The sequence below is a fragment of the Aethalodelphis obliquidens genome, unplaced genomic scaffold (assembly GCF_003676395.1).
Source record: "Aethalodelphis obliquidens isolate GAN/ISIS:26980383/991018 unplaced genomic scaffold, ASM367639v1 scaffold31, whole genome shotgun sequence".
Lineage (NCBI taxonomy): Eukaryota > Metazoa > Chordata > Mammalia > Artiodactyla > Delphinidae > Aethalodelphis > Aethalodelphis obliquidens.
The window spans coordinates 16,712,783-16,738,389 of record NW_020837975.1 but is presented as its reverse complement, the minus strand read 5'-3'; the positions used below and the strand labels follow the sequence as shown (position 1 = coordinate 16,738,389).

General features: G+C 41.1%; 1 protein-coding gene across 1 annotated transcript in view; it reads left to right on the top strand.

The window, feature by feature from the left end:
* Window positions 1-7,708: 7,708 nt before the first annotated feature.
* Window positions 7,709-25,607, top strand: part of LOC113630926 (chloride intracellular channel protein 5-like) — a 38,021-nt gene continuing 20,122 nt past the window's right edge. The window contains exons 1-2 of the mRNA XM_027126836.1: window positions 7,709-8,157; window positions 11,980-12,495. Of these exons, the coding sequence (XP_026982637.1) occupies window positions 8,152-8,157; window positions 11,980-12,495 (522 nt within the window). The 5' untranslated portion in view covers window positions 7,709-8,151. The remainder of the gene's footprint in view (window positions 8,158-11,979; window positions 12,496-25,607) is intronic.

Here is a 25,607-nt window from a genome sequence, read left to right as displayed (position 1 = left end):
TACTTGCTTTACCCATGTATCTAGCCATCTGTTCATCCGTCAATTCATCTTATTGTTTGATGCATTTCAATGTCAGTTCTCATTGTTGTCAGTACACTTCACTTAGAAACATTTCAGCAGCAGCATATCAATAATGGTAGTACAGAATTTGTTTAGAGTTATTCTTCTTTTTAAATAAAATTTACAAAGACTAAAATGTACAAATCTAAAATATACTGTTCTGAGTTTTGACAAATACATACACCTGTGTAATTCAAAGTCCTGTCAAAACACACGACGTTTCATTCCCCTGGGCAAGTACCTTTCTAACCCTTCCTGTCTACCCCTTTCCCCAGGTAACCGCTGTTTGACTTTTTTAAAAGTTATAGATTTGTTTTACCCTCTGTAACATCATATAAAAGGAATAAAATCATATAATAAGTACTCTTTTGTGTCTGGTTGTTTCACTAACATGATGCATTTGAAATTTACCCATGTTGTTGTGTGTATCAGTACTTCATACCTTTTTATTAGGAGTTTTGGCCCAACATTGACCAAGAAAGCCTCAAGACAGGCCTGGCAGCAGGTTGGAGCCAGGCAAGGCCACAGCAGTCCTCTCTCATGGATCACTCAGTGACAGAAGTCAGTGGCCTTTCATTAGGACACTCATGCAGCTCCATGGAGAGCAGCGTGTGGGAAGGAACTGAGGTCCCCTGCCAACAGCCAGATGAGTGAGCCATCCTGGAAGCAAGTTCTGCAGCCCCAGGCAAGCCTTCCGATGACTGCAGCTCTACCTTACATAATTGCAACCTCATGGGAGAACTCAAGCCAGTATTCCATGGTGTTGAAATAGTAGCCAGCATTGCACAGTACAGCTATACCACAATTTATTTATCCATTTACCAGTTAATGGACACAGGAGTATTTTCAGTTTTTGGCTGTTGTGAATAAAGCTGTTTTGAACATTCTTGTACAGGTCTTTTTTGTGGACGTGTGTTTTCATTTCTCTTTGGTAAATATCTAAGAGAGGAACTACTAGATATAGGGTAAGTATATGATAATTTTTTAAAAAAAAGAAAAAGACAGCCAGATCTTAAAGTAGGTACACTATTTTAAATCCCCATTTTATGAGAATCCAGGCACTCAGACATCTGTACCAACAATTGATGTTGCCATAGTGGTGGTTGTGTAGTGCTATCTCATTTTCTTTGCATTTGCTTTCTAACTTTTAATTTTCTAGTACATGTGAGTTAACACCTGCCATGTGTAAAACATTATGCAAGGGACTTGCTGCTCAAAGCGTGGCCCATGAACCTGTAGTATTAATATTCTCTGGGAAATGCAGAGTCGCAGGCCCCACCCCAGGCCTACTGAATCAGAATCAGTATTTCAACAAGATCCCCATAGAGTTCTTATGCACGTTCAAGCTTAAGCATGGCATTAGGGGATGTAAAGATAAATAATATTGTCCTCAAGAAGTGGTGCAGGATAAAAAAGGTGTCGGGGAGGGAAAAAAGGCGAGGCTATTTTAATAGGTAGGATATGATGCTTGTACCATCAGACATGAAAACAAAGTCTGGAGAGATGGGAGAGGCCTTCATGGGAAGGCATCACCTATCTGGGTCATGAGCAATAGATAGGAAAGAGGAAGGAAGACACGTAACCTTAGCTGCATTGTAGGTTACTTACCCTGGTAAAAAGCAGGAGTTAGATTGAGAGGTGGTGGTAGGAGAGAGAGAAAGCAACCTTTGGACTAGAGTGACAGTCCAAATAAGAGAGAAAGATGGAAAATACAGTGACCTCATGTTCCCCAATCCTGTGTGCTGTACACATAAAAGATTGTGTAGATAGATAATGTTCATTCATTCAAGGAGACTCCTTAGCTTTTAGTTTGAGACCTCAGGATGCAGAACTAATAAGACAGACGCTATGTGCCGTAATTATTAGTACTGAAGAAAATCACACAGATTTTCTTCAGTGACAGTAAAGAAACTGCAAACATCAAGACCCAGGACACCAAAAGTGCCACAAAGTATTGGTATGGAAATTGGGTACAAATGTAATTTTATATGTATATAGACAAATGTGTATACACATACACAAAGTGAAACCATTCGAATTTTGGTGTGGACAATCCAGAATTTAGACAGTTATCACTACTTTTTCTCTATTCGATTTGAACATTATCAGTGTTAGGAGCTAAGACTTGGCGTAAAATGTTATGAATACTTAGTTACTTAGATAATAAAATGAACCAGAGCAGGAGTAAAACACATTCAAAGGTAGTTTGTAGATTGACTCTAGGAAAATTTCTCTGAAATTGTTTCCTCGGGTGTAAAATAGAAAAACGAATTGCCCTATAGGGTTGTTGTGAAGATCAAATGGTCCTCATGAGCTCCTTTCTTCTTTTTTTAAAAATTTAATACAGGTTAAATGAACTGTAAGGAATTTTTTAAAGGGAGGGAATTGAGCTCTAATAGAACATATATAGATAAAATATTTTAAACATATGTTTTGAATTTGAGGCACCTTATCCTCAAAGCAAAATAATTGGGAAATGGGAAAAAAGCCCTTAGACCAGGGAATCTGTAAACTTGCAATAGTTACCTAACTTTTTAGACTGGAAGAAGGAAACAGCTCATGAGGTATGCCAGGTCTGCACTGAGAGCGGGTAACAGTGCTCCCTAGTGGACTAGGAATGAAAGAAAACACTCAGTTTTCCAAATCCTGAGGGTTTCTCAGCTTGATCTTTCTTGCATATTGTGTTTGCCTTTGGTAAAAACGTGTTCATTTTTATTGCATAATCTATCATTCTGGTTCAGTTATAAACATCTGATATTTTCCCTTACTTTACAGAGATACTTTACAGAGCATACATTTTAAACCTTTAATGATCACAGCATCCTTGAGCTATGGACGAAGTTCAGTGGCAGCTGTTAGGGGACCTGGGCCCTAATCTTAGTGTTACAAACATGCACCGGAAAAGCAGCCTGAGCCATGGCTTTCATATCATAAAATGGATTTGGTAATACTTGCCTTACTGCGTTCTTGGCCAAATCATGCAAAATACTGTCTGTAAATGTCTTTTAAGTTTGCAGTTACTACAAAATGCAAAATATAATTATGATTTAGAGGAGATATCAGGGTTATGGAAAGAAAATAACTCCAAAAATACATAATAATAAATATAATTCAGAGTAGAACTAAGTTCTATTAACATACTAATGTGTCATGATGTTACTTATACATATTTTTTTTCCCCTCCAGAATCTCTTCATTCTGAGCTCTGAAACCAATGCAGCTTAGCTGTGGGAGAAGGATTGGAAACTAACACTGAACACGCCTGTCTAATCTATCAGGCTCTGAGGCTTCACACGTATCTTTTTCATTTAAACTTTCCAACAACACTTTGAGGAAGGTGTTATTTACATTTTTGCAAATAAGGAAACCAAGCCTCAGAAAAGGTAAGTGGCAGTCTACATTTGCACCCAGGTCTGTTTGGCACCAAAGTTTCCCTTACCCCATGTGGCTAAAACATTCCCCCTTCATCTTCATAATTTTTATAAACAAGAAACACTTCAATTAACCTCCAGTTGTTTTTTTTCACCCCACAATTCCATAATTTCCCATCTCTGCTCCCCAGGTCTGCCCACTCTGCACCCAAATGTAAACTAAAACCAAAAGAGAATTTAAATGTGTGTAGATAAATTGAGTATGTTATCTGCAGATAGCAATATTTAAAGGAAAATCACAGGCAGTCTTGAAACCGCTTGCAAAGCATTCAGTGAGCCCTGCCCTGCTGTGAGTATCACCCAATGTTACTGTCGAGTCACCATGTCACAGCCTGGGAAGCGCACGGAAGCAAGAAGAATGAAAGTTTCCTATGTTATTGTCCCGTTAGTTGGGCCAACCCCTTACTTAAACAAAATCCCTTGCCTTTTAAAAAGTCTTTTGGCTAGACAGTAAAGAAAAGTATCTTTGAATCTTCTACACTGACAAATTACATCAGCTAATATTTGAGTTGACTGTCTGAAAAATACTGGTCTTATATAAATATGCTTAAATGCCATGTATATACACTGTACAATGTCAATTTTTTAAAAAGCAGAATACAAAGACAACTATGATTCCAAATGAAAATATAAACATACAGGTAGAAAATGAGTAAGAGAAAATTAACATAAGTACCTTCGGGTAGTGGAATTACAGATGATTCTTATCATCTTTTTTTTATAAGCATGAATGGCATTTATAATGGAAAGAAGTCTCCTTAATATAAAGAACACAGACATTTTTGATGCCACAACAAGAACCTAAGAAGCTGAAAATGATAGCTGTGTACTTATTTCTCAGTAAGTGTGTTTCTTGTGGAGTAACTTAAGGACAGTGTCCTTCAGCAATAATGTTTAGAAAATGTAAAATCAAAGTATGAAAGGACAGCTTACTCAGGCATTTGTACCCAAGCCGGTGGAATTATTCCTCAGGTTTCATTTTCAAAGCCCACAGCTCTTTCTCCATCTTTTTTGGATGGCTCAGAGTAACAATTTACATTATATTTGTTATACAGTCTGCTCTGTATCTGTTATACAGATACAGAATCCAAGGATGCAGAGGGCGACTATACTCCATTTTACATAGGGGACTTGAGCATCCGTGGATTTTGGTAACCCCTGGGGGTCCTGGAACTAATCCCCTCAGATACGAGGGATGATTAGATTATCTAGAGAAGTACACAAAATACATTACTGAGATAGATTGCCTTTGGTTTTATAATACAGAATCAAACTTCCTGGATGTCTTTGGAGAAAAAAAAAAAATCCCCAAACGGTAAAACCTTAAAATCCCTCAAACCACAAAGTAAAATCTCCAAAGATGGAGAAATGTACTGGAAGAAGGTGGAGTGAGAGAGCTCAGTGGAGTCAAGTTGTCTATGGCGGAAAGAAGGCACATTCCCTTTAGGCAGAATGATGGAGATAAAAAAAATAGCCCAGTAATACTCCATTAAGTTACTAAGTAAACTTGATATTTCCTCAAGTTCCTTCAGCACTGATGCAGCACGCCTTTATCCTTGTCTGCAAAAGCCCAGCTAAAGGGATGCCCAGCTCTCCTTTCCTCTCTTCTCAATGGACTATCCGGACATTTCGTTCTTTGGACATCTGCAAATTCATTTGCTTCAAGTTGCTTTTTTCCTGTACTAAAGGTTCTAGAGAAGTGATAGAAGGTTCTAGAGAAGTGATAGACAGCTACTAAGGGGTCAGACTTTGGTCATGTTGGAGACAGCAGAGGGAGGAAGTGGAGTGAGAAAACTAGACCCAGTCTGAATAAAGAGGAAGGGCAAGGGGACAGCTGGGAGACATCCCTGAGGATGGGGCCCTGTGGTTGAGTGTGTAGTCCCAGCCTGGGTAAGTCGACAATGCCAGGGGCAGGGAGAGGATGAAGCAAGGTTTTCCCTGCCTGAGGGCTTAAGGGTATATAGTTCATCCAATTTTAAAAATAATGTCATTTTTCCATGTTCAATTTTTTTAATCAAATTTATTTAAATAACCTTGTTGTCCCTTCCATTTATGTTAAATTGTTTGAGTGAAGAGCATCCCATCTGTCTCATCCTCCCAATGTTTAATATTACCCTTTTCCTATTTTCTGTATTCATTTCCTCTAAGTAATAAAACATCATAAATGACTTCTACTCAGGCTTCTAGGACCTTTAGGACTTTTCCCAGATTGTATAAAGTAGACAGCACCGAGGTGGACCAACTATTGTAATGACGAGTCAAGATATGGATGACTGTTCACAATTTGAAAAGTAAGAAAGTGCAGTAAAATTTTAAGAGATACCTATGGTGGGTATAATGGCAGAGTCAGAATGACTCAGGAATGAAATTCAAAATGTTGAAACAACTAGATGAAGGTAAAAATAAAGCTATGCGGTGACCAGCTGGGAATGGTGTTTGAGGGAGCTCCAAGGAGGAGAGAGAGTGCCAGGAGAGGTAAATGGGAGCGGGGCACATTCACAGTGACTGAAATAAATCAGCAGAACCATCTGAAGTTCTCAGGTACCTTCTACACAGTCCCCTCCCTGTGCCCATATTGAAATGTGGTTGCCACATTGTGATGTGACAGTAGACCAAGTTGCTCCAGTAAGCAACACCAGCTACTGGACATGGTTTTCTCCGAGCACCTGCCTCTGTCTTGAAGCCAGCTGGAATGTAAATGATTGTGGGATTGAACGACTTTCTGTGTTATGTGTCTGCCCATCCTTGATATCATCCTGTGAACATAAAACTCAGATTTCTGATCTTGGCGTTCAAGGCTGTCCACAATCTAGCCCAGTACTGCCATCTTCTCTATTTTTTCTGGAATCCACATACTCCATCCAATCTGGTTTTTCTCCATCATTGTGAATTATCGATTCTGCATTATATTTCATACGTTAATCCCCCTTCTCCACTTCTCCACACACAAAAATTGAAAGTAAAATCTTGGGAAAATATATACATAAACACTAACCAAAAGAAAACTGATATCAGAAGAAGGCAAAAAATAATGCTAGAGATAAAGAGTGACATTTTCTACTGAAAAAACAGTCCATCTACCAAGATTATATAACAGTTCTGAATCTGTGTGCATCCAATAATATAGCCTCAAAAATATATAAAGCAAGGGCTTCCCTGGTGGCGCAGTAGTTAAGAATCCGCCTGTCAATGCAGGGGACACGGGTTTGAGCCCTGGCCCGGGCAGATCCCACATGCTACGGAGCAACTAAGCCCATGCACCACAACTACGGAAGCTCGCACACCATGCTCTGCAATAAGAGAAGCCACCGCAATGAGAAGCCCGCGCACCGCAATGAAGACCTAACGCAGCCAAAAATAAAAAATAAATAAAATAAATTTATTAAAAAAATATATATATAAAGCAAAAAATGAGATAACTGAAGTAAGAATTAGACAAATCCATGATCATAGGGAAGATTTTAACTTTCCTTTTTCAATACCTAATAGAAGAAGCAGATGAAAGTCAATAGGAATATGAAATAATTGAGTAACAAAAATAAACAGTTACTAATTTATTATCATCTACAGAATACTATACCTAACAATGGAGGAACACATGTTATTTTCAAATGCACATGGAATATTTCCAAAGTTGGCCATATGCTGGGCCATAAAGCAAATCTCAAAACAAATTTCAGTAGATTAAAATCATAACAACTGTATTGTCCGACCACAGTGAAATTAAGCTAAAAATCGACAAAAAATATAACTAGAAAATCTTCAACTGTTGTAAAACTGATCAATACATTTATATATAACTCATGGATAAAGGAAAAAAATCTAAACAGAAATGGGAAGTATTTTGAACTGGATGATAAGGAAAATAAATCATATCAAAACTTGTGAGATGCAGATAAAATTAGAGGAAATTAGAGGAAATTAGAGGAAAATTAATAATCTTAAATGCATATATTAGACAAGAAGAAAAGTTGAACACCAGTGATTTAAGTGTCCACAATTATCTTGGGATAAAAAGCAAACAGCAACAAACAAGTAAAAACAAAAAGAGAAGAAAGGAAATAATAAAGATAAGAGCAGAAATTAATGAAATTGCAAAGAAATGCACACTAGAGACTCTTAATAAAGTCAAATATTCTCAAAAGAAAAAGAAAGAAAATTTAAAAATCCCTAATAAGACTGATTAAGATAAGAAGAAAAGGCACAAATCACTGATACTGGGTTTTAAAAATACCCCTATTTTTAATAGGGGTATTGCCTCAGATCCTACAAACATCACATAAAAGTAATTTGAGGATATTGCCTTAACTGATTCCCTATGTAGAATTTGCTACTGTGAAGAGATAATGCTTATTATATCAAGCAAATATTCAAGTCAATTGTGGCAGTTATGTTTTGGGAGGTAAAGTTAAAAATTGGCCTTTATGTTGCTAAACTGAATATTTTTTGTTTTTTTTGTTTTTTTTAGTTTAGTTAGAGTGACTCAGCTCTACAGTGTTTGAAAAACCCTGTGTAAACTGACCAAACTGCGTCTTTGTATATGCAAAACAGAAGACTAGACTTTGGCCCCACAGTTATCCAAGACAATGGGCAGGGCTGCTGTAGTCCCAGTTGGATCCTTTCTGTGGAATAGCTAATTTGTAAATTTCCTCCATTGTACATGCAGGTAAGATCACGTTTTATGTATATTTATAGCCTGTATCTAGTAGAATGAGTAACATTTTGCCCAGTGGAGACAACATATGTGCAAAAGCATAGGGGCAGGAAATGGCATAGTATATGCGGGGAAGAGCAATGTTTCTGCTGCAGAGTAGGGTATTTGAAGGAGTGCTGAGGGAGAAGCTGGCTGGACAGATAGGCTTGGTTTCATTTGTGAAAGGTCTTGGAACACACATCTTCCTGTATCTGCTTTATCAAAAATTTCCAAACATGGGTGTGATATAGGCAAACTTGTATTTCAGAAGGCACACAAGTTCATTCTTAGAACTTCTCAATCAAGTGAATATGTCTTGTTTCCTTTCTTAGGTTATATGTAACAGCCATATGGAGCCCTCAGAATACTTTCAATCGATTAACTGGTTGATAGACTCTTTCTTTTATCAGTAAACAAGCCAACTTGTTTTATACAAAGTGCTGTGGAAGACCCAGGTATTAGTTTTCTTCCTGCAGGAGTTTACAATATAGTAATGAAATAACACTTATGCACGTAACACAGGAAGAAAATGGACCAGGAGTAAAAGGACTTGAATTCTGGATACATCTCCTCCATTTTAGTTGTTTATAAAAACAAATATTTAATAAGCACCTATTATGTGTCAGATATCTGTTAGACTTTAGGTATGCACTGATGAGCAAAATAGTCATGGGCTTTGTGTGTCCAATGGAGGATAATGACATCAGACAATCACAAAAATTTATTCAACAAATAATGTATTGAGAATCTAATATGTGCCAGGCACTGTTCTAGGTGCCTGAAGCAATAATGAAAAAGCAGACAGATCTGTGCCCATACAGAATTTACATTCTAGTGGGAGAAGACAGAAAACAAACTCTAGATGTACAATAAATAAGGAATGTATATATCTTATTAGAAGGGGATATGTATTATGGTAAAAGAAATAGAAAGTCAGGTAAGGGATTTTAGTAATGAGGAGGGGAACAGATAGGAGTTGGGATGGGTTGTCATTTTACACAGGACAGTTAGAGTGGTCTCATTGAGAAGGGATGTATAAGCAAAAACTTAGAATTTTGGAGAGTTGACTCTGCATATATCCAAGGGAAATGTATTCCCGGCAGAGGGAACAGCCAATGTAAAGATCCTAATATGGGAGCATTTTGGAGGGTTCCAGGCACAGCAACGAGGCCATATCCTCTGAAGCAGGGTAAGCAAGGGGGAGAAAAGCAGATGTAGGAGAGTTTGTGTAGATTTTGTAGGGTCTTGAGGGTCACTGTATGGACTTTGGCTTTTCCTGAAAGAAATGGAGAGCCATTATAGGAGTCTGAGTAGGGAGAGAGATGATCTGATTTATGCTTTAATGGGATGACCGGTTCCATGTTACAACCTGTAACTAAATCATGATAGGTGTGTCCTGAAATGGGATAACAGGGGGACCAAATTTATAAAATACATGTGTATTGGGCCCTAAGCTTAGCTAGCCCCCTCAGACTCACTGGGTCATCTTGGTGTGGACCTGGTAGCATGCGGTATATATGAGCTCACGTAGAATACTGTTCCTTGGAAGTGATGCAGAATGACACATAATCTTGTTGCAGAATGGCACATAATCTAGAAGTGTTCTAGCAGTGAAAGCACATATTCTCAAAAGGAGCGATATCACCCCCAAAGGGGTGAAAATTGGTTCTTAAGGGACAAAAACTTACTCTTTTTGATGTATGAAGCACAGATGTACATACAGTATGTAACAGATATGTAATACATTGGCAGTATTTTAATTTCATGGAAAAGATACCTAAAAAGGATCCTTTAGGGATGGGGTGGGAGTGGAAGGTTGTATGATCATAAAAAAGGTTGGAAAACAGCGACTTAAGAAGGGAGTGAGTGGCAGGAAGATCACTGAACTGGAGGTTAGGAAATCACAGCCAAAATCAGCTCCATCATTAACTCTGTGAACTTGGACCACTTGCTTCTCCTTTCGAGGTTCCAGCCTGCCTTCAAATGTAAAATCAGGTAGATTGTATGACCTTTTAGCTTTTCTCCAGTGCTAAAATTATGAGAAGGACTTGAGCTGGCTCTCCACTGAGTTATAAACACCAGATTATGGGAACTATGGTAATCTATCAGGTATTTGGACCCATCAAACCTCACCTTTCAATAAAAGAAAGGGATAGCATCAATAGACTTTAAAGTCTGTCTCTGGTCTCTTTCCCTTTATCTATTCTTTAAGCTATCCCCAAAGCTTGAATTCTAGAAATACTGCTTTAGTTCGCTCCAGAAGATTCCTGGATGCAACATTGGAGGCAAGGGTACAATGAAGTTTTATCTATAAGATGCTCATCAGGGCTTCCCTGGTGGTGCAGTGGTTGAGAGTCCGCCTGCTGATGCGGGGGACATGGGTTCGTGCCCCGGTCCGGGAAGATCCCACATGCTGCAGAGCAGCTGGGCCCGTGAGCCATGGCCGCTGAGCCTGTGCGTCCGGAGCCTGTGCTCCGCAACGGGAGAGGCCACAACAGTGAGAGACCCACGTACTGCAAAAAAAAAAAAAAAAAAAAAGATGCTCATCAAATGCTTTGGAACCTGTCAACCAGAGTTGCATTGCTTCTCAATTTTCACACGATTTCTAGACACAAAAGTCCCTTTACAATCCGTCTGGGTTGTCACTTCAAAGAGAACGATGTATGTGGTGGGTGAAGGGATGCAGGAATTAGCAGGATAGAGTACCAGGTTAAAAAACAAAGAGCCTGTGTATTCGAGGCATCTGTAGATGACATCAACTAGACAACTTTGTGCATACAGTCGTTTGCTTTAGAAGTCCTTTGAGGACAGAGAATGTGTCTGCTAACTCAAATGTTTAGTGCTCAACTCAGTATCCTGTACATAAGAGGATCTTTGTGAAGGTGTCTTGACTATGATGATCACACAGGTCGAAGAGAAAAAAATAAAACTCAAAGCCATAAATCTTTGAGTCCCTTAGTTTGGGTGATCTGTACTGATGTGACCATAGACAAGGGCATTTATCTTCTTTTCCTTCTGTTATTTAATCACCTAGTGGTGTTTCCAGATAAGAAACGTAAGTGGCACTCATTACCTAACTGGAGCATGTGCAGCACAGTTATCATAGGGTATCAATACTCAAACAGCTGTTTTGTGTAATGAATTCAGCTATTCATAGATGAGTTACTATTGTGAAGAATTGTGCTCCACGGAACTGCAGGGACTTCTTAAATGTTGTCAACATTTGGAGGCAATTGGAAGAGGGAACACTAGTGACAAATGGCTAAATAGTCAGAATTTCAGTGTATGCTGGGAAGATAATTCAAGTCAACCTCTAGTTGATCCGGAGAATTTTGGGGCTTCCCTGGTGGCGCAGTGGTTGAGAGTCCGCCTGCCGATGCAGGGGACACGGGTTCGTGCCCCGGTCCGGGAAGATCCCATATGCCGCGGAGCGGCTGGGCCTGTGAGCCATGGCCGCTGAGCCTGCGCGTCCGGAGCCTGTGCTCCGCAACGGGAGAGGCCACAACAGTGAGAGGCCCGCATACCGCAAAAAAAAAGAAAAAAAAGAATTTTGGAGTTACTGGCAATGAGGAAAACTATAGAGTCTGCTTGAAAATATCCTTAGGAGTGAAGGAGTTAACTGAGTGTTTAAGCTTTATCTCATGTCCAATGGTCTTGTGGTTTGCCGATTAAAGTCTCCAATCAATAATTGTTAGGGACCTGTCATTGATAGCTGTTGCTAGTTGCTGTGTTTCAAAAGCCCATTGATTCCTCTGCAAGGTGATACAGCATCCTCTATCCCTTTCCTCATTTCAGACCTACTCAGGTCTGCCTGCAAAAGGATCCACCAAATCAACAAGCATGAATGATGAAGACGGCAGCACCATCTATGACAGAATCCAAAAAGAGAGGGCATATGAGGATTCAGACCAGCCAGCAGAAGACAAAGGTCCCCTTTACAATGATGTCCATGAAGACTTGAAGGCAGAAGCCAATTTATATGCCACTGAGTTGGAAACCCATGGGTACGGCTCTGCGGCCATTTATGCTGTTGTTGGTCAGGAGAGCACCTCAGCCTCTTTTCAACGAGAAACAGGAGAATACCTCCTGCCTGAAAAAGTATACCCTGAGGCTCAGCATCCTCAACCTGGGGAGCCCCAGGAGAATGGAAGTGAGATGGAAGCAGATCCGACTTCTCCTTCCAGCTTCACCATCCAGCACAGCAGAGCCTTCTCCACCAGCGAGGACTCCCCTACCAGCTATTCTGCTGATGATGTTTCAGAAGAAAATGAATCAGCTTCCACTAACCCTGAGGTTAACCTCTTTGTGAAGGTAAGGGCTGCCTCTGACAGACGCACATGCAGATGGTGTTTTATTTTGCTCTGAGTGACCAGGGAAAGATGCATGGTGTCATGGTCCTTGGGGGTCAATATATATTAAAGAGTAGGGCTGATGGAATGCGTTGTTCCATAGATCACCCAGGACCGCTCAAAATTACAAGAATTGGTAAGTGCGTTTAAAAGTGTGTGTCTAATCATTGACTTCTCTATACCACAGGCAAAGCATTTTTTAAGAGTTCACTTATGAGGGAGCAGAAATTGTTGCTCAGATCCTTTCCTTTGTGACAGACATTAAGTGCATTTTCCTGTCTGGTTAAATTTCTTTCATCGTCATCATTTTGAAAAACGAAACTAAGGCTTGTTGAAGTCAAATCAATGGTCCTTCTTAACGTTTCTAAGGTCACAGATAGTACTTCGTATGTACGGTCAATAAATGTTACGTCTGTCACCGAGCTTGCCCTTTTGGCGCCAATATAACTAAAATATCTGATGAGATAAAATGCTTTCTCTAGTAGTAATACACTTAGTGTCAGTGTTAATGTTTAGCCCTTAGTATACTCAAACAAAGAACTTTGGTGATCTTTGTATTAGACTGATATTCTAGTAAAGATTATGGTTATGAATATTATCAAAACATAAAAATCATTTCAGGGCTAAACAAATCATCTTTATAGATCAAGATGATGTTTTCCCCCACATTCCCCACCCAAATTCATATTTACACAAATTTTTATGTGAAGACAACAAAAATGATTACTCTATGAACCTATAAAAACCCCAGTCAACACTCATTTCTCCCCTTTCCGGTTTCGAATTAACTCCTTTAATGAAATGCACTTTCTTTTCTAATTTAATACATCATTATTTTCTATTTTTCTCTACCTGTTTGGTGTATAAATCGTCTCCTTTATTCTACCACAAGGTCCATTTCAAAAGCACCGAGAGCGTTTGGTTCATATTTAGGTACCTGGCAAACCTTGCCTGGGATTTTGTTGAGCATTTGGGAGAAAGAAGCGTGTGTAGACAGAGCCCTTGCTCTCAAGAAATAACAATGTGGTACAGGAGACAGACTTGCAAGTTGTGAATTTTAGTGAAATGGAGGAGTGAGAGAGCGTTGTGCCGTGGGTATTCTGGGAATGCCCAAGGGTGGACGAAGGAGTAAGGAAAGGCTCCACAGAGGAGCCTTTCAAGCAGCATTCCAGCCATTACATTCACACGACCGTTGTGTTAGTTTCAAAAAAAGTCACCTTTTTAAAAGTGAGGACTAGGTGTATTTTCCTCAAGACAGAGGCATCCCTGCAACTTCCTGCAAGAGATGAGATGAATCAATCATCATCGTCATGATCATCATCGTCATTATGGGCACATCAAACCATTATTTGCATGTTTGGCAAAGTGTTGATTTCATCAGAAATTAGGCTGAACCAAACAGAAGTAGGAGGAAATAGAAGTGTTGGCATCTCTAGCTGGTACCAGCAACAGGAAAAACTACTTGATAGTGTCATGTGGTTCCTAAGTTATTTAAAATCCGTGGTTCCCTAAAGTAAATATTGGATCTAATTAACTCTTTACGTTTACATTCTTTTTAGTATAATTTTGTTAACTAAGTGGACGTAGAATGTACCATCAACCTCAGCTCCTATGTGTGGACTTCTTTTTAGAGATTCTCAGCATCACTCAGTGAGAAGAAGGGCAGTCATAATCCTGGCTTCTCCACCCCCCAGCCCACCTCCACTGCGGTCCTTTATTCAATGAGGAGGGAAATGAGTAATATGAAAACAGATGATACAGGGCTGCAGGGCTTGCGTGGGAGTGGAGGGCGTGTGTGTGACCAGCCCAGGCTCCTCCCTCCTCCCAGCTCTGCAGAGGGGCTGCTGGAACCCCTGCGTTGGACGGGGATCACCATCTTCCTAGCGGGCTTGTTGCTGGTGTTCTGGGGTTGTTCTCCTCCTGGGCTGTTTTGGTGTAGACCACTTGGGCTGCAGGTACACCTGTACTCATTTGTGTATGTTTCCACCTGTCTGGACAAGTCAGAGAAAATGTCATGCAGGTTAATAACTGTGTTCAACCAACTTTTCATTGAGGCTCGGCCATTTCAGGGTGTTGACCTGTTACTTAGTTAAAATATGTCATTTATTTATTCATTCAACAGAGAGTTATTGCGCCAGGTTCTGGGTGTACAACAATGAAGAAAACAAAGGCCTGGCTCCCCAGCACTTTGCGTCGTAGTGGGAGAGACAACAGATGGACAAATAGAGAAGTAAATATAAAATATGCCGAGTGGTGATAGTGCCATAAAGAAACATAAAACAAAACAACGGGTGTGTTAATTTCCTACTGCTGCCCTAACAAATTACTACAAACATAGTGGCTCCAAACCACATAAATTTATTCTCCTACCTTCTGGAGATCAATTGGAAATGAGTCTTAAAGGGCTAAAACAAGGAGTCAGCAGAGCTGTGCTCCTTCCGGAGGCTCCAGGCGAGAATTTGTTTCCTCCATTCTTCTAGCGATGGTCCTCATTCTTGACTCCTGGCCCATGTCACATCTCCCTTTCTCTCTGGCTTCCAGCTTCACCTTTTTTTTGGCCACACCATGCAGCATGCAGGCTCTTAGTTCCCCGACCAGAGATCGAACTCGTGCCCCCTTTAGTGGAAGCGCAGAGTCTTAACCACTGGGCCTCCAGGGAAGCCCCCAGCTTCCCCTTGCCTTCCAATCTGACTCCTTCTGCATCCCTCTTATAAGGAAACTTGTGATTAGTTTGGGCCCGCAGGATAATCCAGGTTAATCTCCTCATTTCAAGATCCTTAATTTAATCACTTCTGCAAAGTCCCTTTGGCTTCAAAGTTTCTGGGAATTAAAGCATGGGCCTATTTGGGAGCCATTGTTCAGCTTCCCACAGTGGGACGAGAATGATGCTGAGTAGGGGTGGGAGGAGTAGGGGTAGCCGGGGCATGGGGGCGGGGGAGATAAGAGAGGTGGAGGTGGGCACAGGTCACGCCTAGGCCTGATGAGCCGTTGACAGAGCTTCCACTTTTTTGTGTGTGTGTGCGGTACGCGGACCTTTCACTGTCGTGGCCTCTCCCGTAGCGGAGCACAGGCTCCGGACGCGCAGGCTCAGCGGCCATGGCTCACGGGCCCAGCCGCTCCGCGGCATGTTGGATCCTCCCGGACCGGGGCACGAACCCGCGTCCCCTGCATCGGCAGGCGGACTCTCAACCACTGCGCCACCAGGGAAGCCCAGAGCTTCCACTTTTACTCTGAGCGATAAGGGGAGTCATCAGAGGGTTTTGGAAGGAAAATTCCGGCTGCCTTTTTAATGATAGACTACAGCAGAGAAAGGGTAGAGGCAGGGAGGACAGGTTGGAGGCCCTTGAAAAACTAGGCAGGGGAGGACGATGGATTGGACGATGGTGACAACAGTGGAGCTGGTGCCAAGTAGATTGGGATTGTTGGGAAGAGAGAGCCCAGAGGTTTTGCTGGTGGGTCTGATGTGTAGTATAAGGAAGGGAAGGAGCTAAGTTTGACTCTAGGGGTTTAGACAAGAGCTACTGAGTAATTGGAGATGTTATTCTCACTTCACCTGTGGACCTCTTCTCTAGGAACATATGATCCAGAAAATGTGTTCACAGTCATTCATATATCCATCCCTCCCTCCCTCCCTCCCTCCCTTCCTTCCTTCCTTCCTTCCTTCTTTCCAGCATTTACAAGATACTTACTACGTGCCACATACTGGATGTAAGAGATGAATGCAGCACAACCCAAGTGCACTGTCCTGTGGGCAAAGACAGAGAAACACAATTCTTGAAAATAATAAGAGGAAAGAAATAACTGCTTCTTGGTCATTGGCTGAGATCCAGTGAAGGAAAAGTCTCTAGTGAGAGCTGCAATTCATGTCGTAAGGCAACCAAGAGGAGTTGTGAGTTCAGAATTTGCTGATAGGATTATAAGAATTTCTTGCTGCTTTCTGCTAAAGTTGAAGGACCTGTAGACATTTTCCTAATTGTGTGTGTGTGTGTGTGTGTGTGTGTGTGTGTGTGTGTGTGTATGGAAGAGAAAGAAAGAGAGGGACGAGAGGGACAGAGACTGAGGGAGGAAAGGAGATAGAGATATAGAGGGAGATAAGAGAGATAAGAGATAGAGAGGGAGAGAGAGAGAGAAAAAATATTCTGGTATTTAACACAAAGGAAAAAAAGTAATCTGACGATGACAGTTGCAAAGAAAAATGGTACAGATGAACACCATTTGTCCTGCACATAATTGACGTCATTGATTATGGAAGGCAGTATATATATGTATGCTGTAGAGCACGTTTTCAAGTCAGGTTGCATGGTTTGAATCCTGGCTTAGCACATTAATTTCTGTTAAATTGTTTACCACTTTTCTCATTGGTAAAATGGATGTCATAATGATACGTTCCTCATAGGGTGGTTATGAAGATTGAATAAGAGAATCCATGTAAATTGCTTAGTATAGCATCTGACGTATAGTAAATGCTCAATATTTAAGAGGCTAAATTATTATTGTTTGTTGTGATGAATTTGAATCATCCATAAAATAACAATTTTTATTTTAGGCACTGTGCCTTATAGTTAGTAGACATTATAAATGTTCTGTTAGCTGATATTAATGTGACGGTGTAATATTGTGGAAAGAGCACCGGTCAGGAAATTCTAACACGACTTTGTCAATGATTCACTATGAAACATTCTTGGACCCAAGTTTCCTCATCTCTGAAGTGCAGTCCATTCCAGCTCTTACAGTCTTTGACCAGGGTATGTGGCTCCAGCTCTGTATCAGTGTCACGTGTCTGGCACCATCTATTGTCCACTTGAGCAGACCACTTGATAGTGATTAGGGTTTCTAGATTTGGGTGTGGTAGGGAGGGCCAGCAGGAAATCAACACGCCTTTCCACCCTCAGCTCACGTGAAGCCTGTCCCTTGGAAGGCATCCTCAGGGGCTGTCTCTGATTAGGCACTCACAGAGTCCCCATGTGGAGTTGCACAGGTTGTGCACTGAGCAAAGTTAGGGGGCCCCATTCACAGAAAATATAAACGGCGTCCTTCTAGAGTCAGGCAACATATGAGCCCTGATAAATGTTTCTTAGACTCATAGCCTGGAGTATTTTTGTCTAAAAGAGTGACTCCCTATAATTTGGTTCAGCATAATGGAAAGAGTCACAGAATTGTCAGTAGAACTTGTTATTATTGCTGTAACACAGGAGCCTGATGCTGTTCCAGGGGTCATGGTATCCGAATAGAGTATTCAACCTAGTCCACGGGCTGTTAGAATACTGTAATTAGGATAAAAAATATTAAGCCATATTTCTATTTAACCTAGTCCTCTTAAATGTTATTTTATATATTTCATCACATGTACAGTGTATTCTTGCAGTAGTACGTTAATATAATTTGTAAATGAATAAATATACATATATTGTGGGGAAATGTGTAAGTTCTGTATTGAGAGGCATGCTCAGTTTTTACACTCTTATTGACTCATAGGCTTTCCTTCCTTTTCTGCCACCACCTGGGGTCTGAGACTCTTTCCTCAGCCAAGAACAAGTGAGAATAAGTCCCCTCACCTCCCGGGTCCTTCCCGGGAGTTTTCATAAGCAACACACTGAGTCCATTTGCTTTGGAGGCAAACAAAAATTCACCGTCTCAGTCAAGGAGCTAAGAAATCGCATGGAGGAAATGAGGGACATGCAGCTAGATTTGCATGTTGAGATCTGATTCAGGTGAGGAGCAGTGGGGATGTGCCGGGTGGTGGTCTCAGCAGACGCAAAGGCACAGCACATATGCACGTATATGTGAGGAGATATATTTGGCTGGAATGGAGGGAAGGTCCACATTGGTACAGAGCAGAGGCTGAGGTCGAAGAACCAGGAGTACAGTCTTTTTTTTTTTTAATCATATCTTTTATTCTCCTATTATCTTTGGGTTTTTTGCTGTTGGTTTGTTTATTGAAGTAGGGTTGATTTACAATGTTGTGTTAGTTTCAGGTATACCGCAAAGTGATTCAGTTATACATACATATATAATTTTTTTCAGATTCTTTTCCCTTATGGGTTATTACAAAATATTAGGTATAGTCTTTCATGGCAAACTGAGCAGCTTGGATTTTATCCTGAAGGCAACTGAGTGTAACAGAATGTTTTGAAAGAGAATATCATTAGCGAAGCAATGTTTAGGGTGACGGATAAGCAAATTAAAAAGTATTTCCACCTGTTGGTGTAGAACAGGACAAAACAGACATCTACCAACTTTCATTTCTAAGATTAGTTCAAGCATTTGAATGTAAATACATTGTGTATAATGACTATCTCCTTTTTTAGTTATTTATTCATTCAGCTGTCTGTCTGAATATGTCCAAGTATTTAGATCCTTGATTTCATACAGACAAATTTCTGGAAAAAGTTACCACACGTGATGCTGATTTATATACTATCTATATGGGTATCTAGGTACTTTATATTTGGTTGGGGGAGAGGGATAATGTGGGTTTGGCACCAAGTTTGTTGTTGTTTTTTTTTTTTTTTTTTTTTGCGGTACGCGGGCCTCTCACTGTCGTGGCCTCTCCCGTTGCGGAGCACAGGCTCCGGACGCGCAGGCTCAGCGGCCATGGCTCACGGGCCCAGCCGCTCCGCGGCATGTGGGATCTTCCTGGACCGGGGTACGAACCCGTGTCCCCTGCATCGGCAGGCGGACTCTCAACCACTGCGCCACCAGGGAAGCCCTGGCACAAAGTTTTGATGTTGTTTTAGTACAGTTCCCAGTAAAAAAATGTGTTTGTGAGGTCTGTCTTAGCCTGGCTGGACTACTCAAAAGTTTTACATTTAGATGCCTGGAGATAGCTGGAGCCCTGCAAGGGGCTCCCTGTTCACAACCCCTAGGAACAGCCTGCTCTAATGTCAGTAATAAGCACACATCAAATATGTCCTTGGAAACGTCTGTGAGAAAGCGGAAGTCTGAGCCTGTTGCGTGTGCCCAGCTATGCTTTCGTGGAACCCTTGAAACATATGAGTATGGAACAAGGGGCAGGTTTGAACAAAGATTTCTACTTCTTGTCGTAATGTCCTCTTAATTAGGGAACAATCAAGCCAAAATCACTTTCTAGGTGCCTGTATGAACTACTCTGCTCACTGAATCAATGCCATCAATCAGAGAGAGAACAGAATCCTAGTGCTCTAACAAGAATATTGAAAACCAGATGAGTCAAGTAACTTGCCCAAGGCTGATGGCAAATTAGTAGCAAAGCCAGGGCTTTGACCCGCCCGCTGCTTCCAGGGCACTTTCCTTCCTATTGGCGTTCCTAGCCTGGGGTGCTGGATGCTCGTGAACGTGCTACAGGAGGTTCAGGAACATTCTAAAACTCCATGCAAATTTTTTGTGGAAGCTGCTTCCCCGAGGGTCCATGAACTCTTGCTGTTGTCTATCTCTGTGATGCATTGCGCTTCCCCACCTGGGTCCTCATGCCTTGTGTCTCCATGTGGGAGGGGGAGAATGACTGAGCAGCCCAACTAACTCCTGTCCTTTCCGTGGAGTCAGCCGCTTGCTCTAAGCCTTTTAGCAACTTGAGAAACCATGGGAAGGAACACTGACAAAAGAGTAATAAAGATGCATTACCTGAATCATCATGGGGGGATTATGTCCACTCTGCAAAGGAAGGTGATGTGATACTCTGAAATACATACAACCAAATTAGAATCCACCTATTTTCCAAGGGAAATTTTGGACATTTTTTCCCCAGAGGGACTGCTAACTTAGTGTCAACTCAATCACACCTCATCCCACCACCTTGGTGGGCAGTGTCACCAATTGTACAAGCTAGAACTTTTTAGTAACTTAGATTTCTGCTTCTTTACTGCCCAACATTCCAGTCAATTTCACCTCCTAAAGTGTTCTCATCTCTCCATCTTGGCCACCATTGGCCATGGTCATCTTGACCACAGTTATTCAACTTGTCGCTCTGCCTCTAGACTTATCTTCCTCCTAAGAAGCCCCACATAGTCACCAGAATGGCATCTGAACACACCATTCCCTGTTTCAAGCTATACAGTGGCTCCCCACTGCCCCCAGGAAAAAGGCTGGCATGAGAGAATGTACAGAAGGGTCTTCAGGCCTCATCAGGCTTTTAGCCAAGACCTCATCACCTGCTATTCTTCACTCACACTTTGCCTTGAAAAATGTTGACTTGTATTTCCCTGCATACTTCATGCTATTTCATGACACTGGGTCTTTGCTCAAGCTGTTCTCTTTCAGTGCTCTCTCTTCCTGGGACAGCCTACCATCCTTTCAGACCCAGCCGAGAAGTCACCTTTTCCAGAAGCTTTTCTTGGCCCCTCCAGGCAGGACTGGGTTGCATCTTACCTCAATGTACCAGTCTACTAGGGCTGCCATAACAAAGTACCACAGACTGGGTGGTACAAAGTACACAGAAATTTATTTTCTCTCAATTTGGAGGTTAGAAGTCTCCAGAATTCTCCAGGAGGCTAGAAGGCTAGAATCAAGGTGTGGCACGGTTGGTTTCTACAGAGGCCTCTCTCCTTGGCTTGTAGATGCTGTCTTCCTCCTGTGTCTGCCCGTGGTCCTTCCTCTGTGTGTGTCTGTGTGCTAATTTCCTCTTCTTATAAGGACACAAATCATATTGGATTAGGGGGTCCACTCTAATGATACCATTAGGATCACCCTAATGATCTCATTTTACCTTAATTACCTCATTAACGACCCTGTCTCCAAATACAGTCACATTCTGAGGCACTAAGGATTAGGATTCAACATATGAACTTTGGGGAGACACAACTCAGCCCATAACACTTAATGTTATAATTCTCTCACTGAAGGAGCATCTGTCTTTTATCCATTTTCATATACACAGGCCATGGCTACTTAAATGATGATTGAATTAGAAAGGAAGGAGGGAATAAGTTACTCCTAGGGAGGCTCAGGGCAATGGGGGGAGGGAGGAAGGCTTGTCCCAGGGGCCTGCAGCTGTAATGAGAACGGTGCTCCAAGCCCCTGTGTTAGTCTCATAGAGCTGCTGTAACAAATTACCATAAACTTGGTGGCTTAAAACAAAAGGAACTTATTCTCTCATCGTTCGAGAGGTCAGAACTCTGAAGTCAAGCTATAGGCAGAGTCACACTCCCTCTGACAGCTTTAAGGGAGAATCCTTCCTGCCTTTTCCAGTTTCTGGTGGCTCCTGGCATTCCTTGGCTTATGGCTGCATCACTCCCATCTCTGCTTCCATCATCACATGGCCTTCTCTCCTGCGTCTCTGTATCTGTTTTCTCTTCTCTTCTTTTATAAAGACTTGTTAATGGATTTAGGGCCCATCCTAATCCAGCATGATCTTACCTCAAGATTCTTCATTTAATTACTCTACAAAGACACTTTTTCCAAATAAGGTCACATTTACAAGTCTGTTTGGGCATAGCTTCGGGGAGGGAGGAACACTTCAACCCACTACATACAGCCCCTAAGGTAGGACTGGGTTGAGTTGAAGCATAGGAACTCTGGACATGGACAGCCACTCCTGGGATCCACATATCCCAACCAACGCAAGGGGTTCTATGAGAATTCAGTGGACTGTTTGCACCTTCATCGCATTAGTTCTGCAGCATTCATGAGACCTCCTGGCACGTGCCTAGCGTCACCCTGAAGTTGGGCAGGAAGCCAACCACTGAGTGCTTAATGTCATTTGCTGGGCTTAGAAGGGATGTTTGAGTCGAAGGACTTGAGGATTCCCACAGCGGTTGGTGTGAAACAGTGTAAGGAATGGCCTGCGGAAACAGTGTGGCTGTAGCTCATTCAGCATGTCCTGGTTCCTGGGTCTAGCTTTGTGTTTCTGCATCTGTATAATTGACCAAACACTGTTCTGACAAACACAGTGACCAAGAGAAGGAGAGTCGTGTCAACACTGGGAGAAAGAACGTCCACTGACTGGGATGGGGCTGACGATCAGAATATCTGGGGAGAGGGACAGTGACACGGATGATGGATCCTTTTCTGGACTCCCATTTTTTAAAGGGTAACTCACCAGACTGTCAGCTCCTTGATGGAATGGATGATGTCTTTCTTATTTCCACAACGCATTGTCCTGTGGGGTGCTGGGCTTGTCGTAGGGGGCTCCATAAATGTTGGACAAACTGAACTGACCCTTCGGGTAACCTTCACCCAGTGTTCTCTAGCTACATCTTACTCACCTGTGTTTGGACTCCCACCATTAGTGTGGAGGCCGGCCCATAGTCATAAATATTTTCCCAATTGAATTAAACTGAACTTGTTATGGGAAAAGTAGTTAAGTTCTTTTTTGAAGGGAAAGCTTATTAGTGTATTCTGGGAAATGTGATCAGCATTTTCAAGCAAAGGCCCTATGTCCCTGCATCCATTGATGGGGGATGGGGGATGGGTGAATGGTAAGTCATGGTAAGAAGCCAGCTGATATGGGGGAGAAAAGAGAAGGAGAAATTCATATTACCTGAATGTTTTCTTTGAACTATGTGCTGTAAGTCACCTGCTTTATTGAAATTATCTCTGTAATAGGACTTAGGAGCAAGGTCCGCATCTGGATTCTGACACTGGGTAACCATGCAATGTTGGGGAAGTCATTTGCACTCTCTGGGCCTTAGATTTCTCAACTGTAAAATAAACAGTTGGAATAAGTTGAGCTCAAGAGCCCCCACTGGTTCTAACCTGTGGAGCGTGGAAGCTTCATTCTCCTCTACAGTAAAATAGTCTCCCTCCCACGCCCCCACCCCAGCTTAAATTTATATTATCATGAGGCTCTCTGAACTACATACTGAACATACTCTTAGACAGCCCTGTGACTTGTTAAATGGGGGAAAAGGGAGATAGTGAGTAACAAAGAAAAAGATGTTCTCACACAGAAACAGGATTTTGACTCAACTCATATTGAATAGTAACAGGTTTTGGAGCCCCATTGACCCTTCTCCCCTTTTGAATAGGTTTATCATTTGCATGGTTCAAAATTTGAAAGGTACGAAAGATAGTCTCTCCCCCACCATACTCCTTCAGACATCCCATTTCCATTTTCTGAGGTGATTTATTCTAAACTTTCATGTATGTGCTTCCTGAGACATTTTACACACATCCTGGCAAATATATGTATGTTTGTATATTTGAAATTATCTCTTTTCCCTTTTATTTAATACAGATGGTATTATACTATATATCCTATTATGTACCTTCCTTTTTTGAGAGTCAGTTTTGTTGGGACATAATTTACATACACTAAATTCAACAATTTTAAGTGTACTCTTCAATGAATTTTGAACAAATATATACAGCTGTGTAACAATCATCACAATCATGATATGGAACATTTCCATAATCTCAAAAAGGTCTCTCTTAACCCTTTGCCATGAGTCCCCTCCAAGCCACACCCTGAATCTTGGAAAACACACATCTTTCTATCATTATAGTTTTACCTTTTCAAAAGTATCGTATAAATAGAATTAAACTCTGTAATCGTTTGTATGTGGTTTCTTTCTCTTAGCATAATGCTTTTGAATTCATCCGTGTCAGTACATATATCAGCAGGTGGTTCCTTTTTATTACTGAGTAGTATTCCATTGTGTGAATATACCACAATTCGTTCATTCATTCAGAAGTTGATGGACATGGATTCTTTCCCAGTTTTTGGCTATTATTAATAAAATGGCTATAAACATTCACATATAAGCTTTTGTGTTGATTGTGTTTTCATTTCTCTTGGTCAAATACCTAAGGGTGGAATTATTGGGTCATATGGTCAGTGAATGCTTAACCTTATTAAAAAATATCTTTCAAATTATTTTCAAAGTGGCTGTAAGAATTTATAAAAGATTTCTTTTTGCTCCTTTTCCAGTACTTGGTATTTTCAATCTTTTAAGTTTTAGGTATACTGATAAATATATAATGATCTTTCATGGCAGCTTTAATTTACATTTTTTCTAATGACTAATAATAATGTTAAGCATCTCTTCATGTACTTACTAGCCATCATTAGATCTTCTTTGATGAAGTATCTGTTCAAATATTTTGCTTATTATTGTTATTTCAGCGTTATCATATTATTGAATTTTAAGAGTTCCTTATATGGTCAAGGTACAATTTCTTTATCAGGTAAATATTTTGGAAATAGTTTACAAAGTGACTTGACTTTTCATTTTCATAAGTGTCTTTTTTTTTTTTTGGTGATACGCGGGCCTCTCACTGTTGTGGCCTCTCCCGTTGCGGAGCACAGGCTCCGGACATGCAGGCTCAGCAGCCATGGCTCATGGGCCCAGCCACTCAGCGGCATGTGGGATCCTCCTGGACTGGGGCACGAACCCGTGTCCCCTGCATCGGCAGGCGGACTCTCAACCACTGCACCACCAGGGAAGCACACATAAGTGTCTTTTGAAGACTAAAGATTTTGATTTTGATGAAGTCCATTTATCAATTTTTTTCTTCTATGATTTGTGCTTTTTGTGTTCTAAGAAATATTTGTCTAGTCCATGGTCACAAAGATGTTCTCCTATATTTTCTTCCAGAAGTTTCTCAGCTTTAGGTTTTATATTTAGTTCTATGATCCATTTTGAGCTAATTTTTCATAGGGTGCAAATATGGCTTGCATCTATCTATCTATCTATCTATCTATATCTAACTTTATCACAATCTCTCTCTCTTTCTGCAGCTCCATCCCTTCTGGTATTTAGATCTGTGAATTCTAGCTGCCTTGACCTTCTGAAACACCAAACTCTGTTGTCTCCTCAACTCAGAAAGACCACCAGCCTCTATTTGGGTTCTATGCTGTCTGTCTCCAATGTCTGAAAACCATCACTTTGTGAAGTTTGTCCGCTTTACTCAATGTTTAAAGAAATCTTCCAATTGTTAAGTGTAAATCTGGCTCCTTTTAATCCATCCTGGCCAGAAATGGAGGTTGTCAAAATTGACTTTAAGATCCCCATTTCACTTGGGTTGCTTCTCCTTTCTTTCCAGATATTGGCCCCTTAAAGTCAAGTTTGAATTGGAGTTTGGAATATAGCCATGAAGTTCAACTAGACTAAAGTCTAATGATAATGACATTAAAGTGATATAGTAGGAGTCAGCTATCGC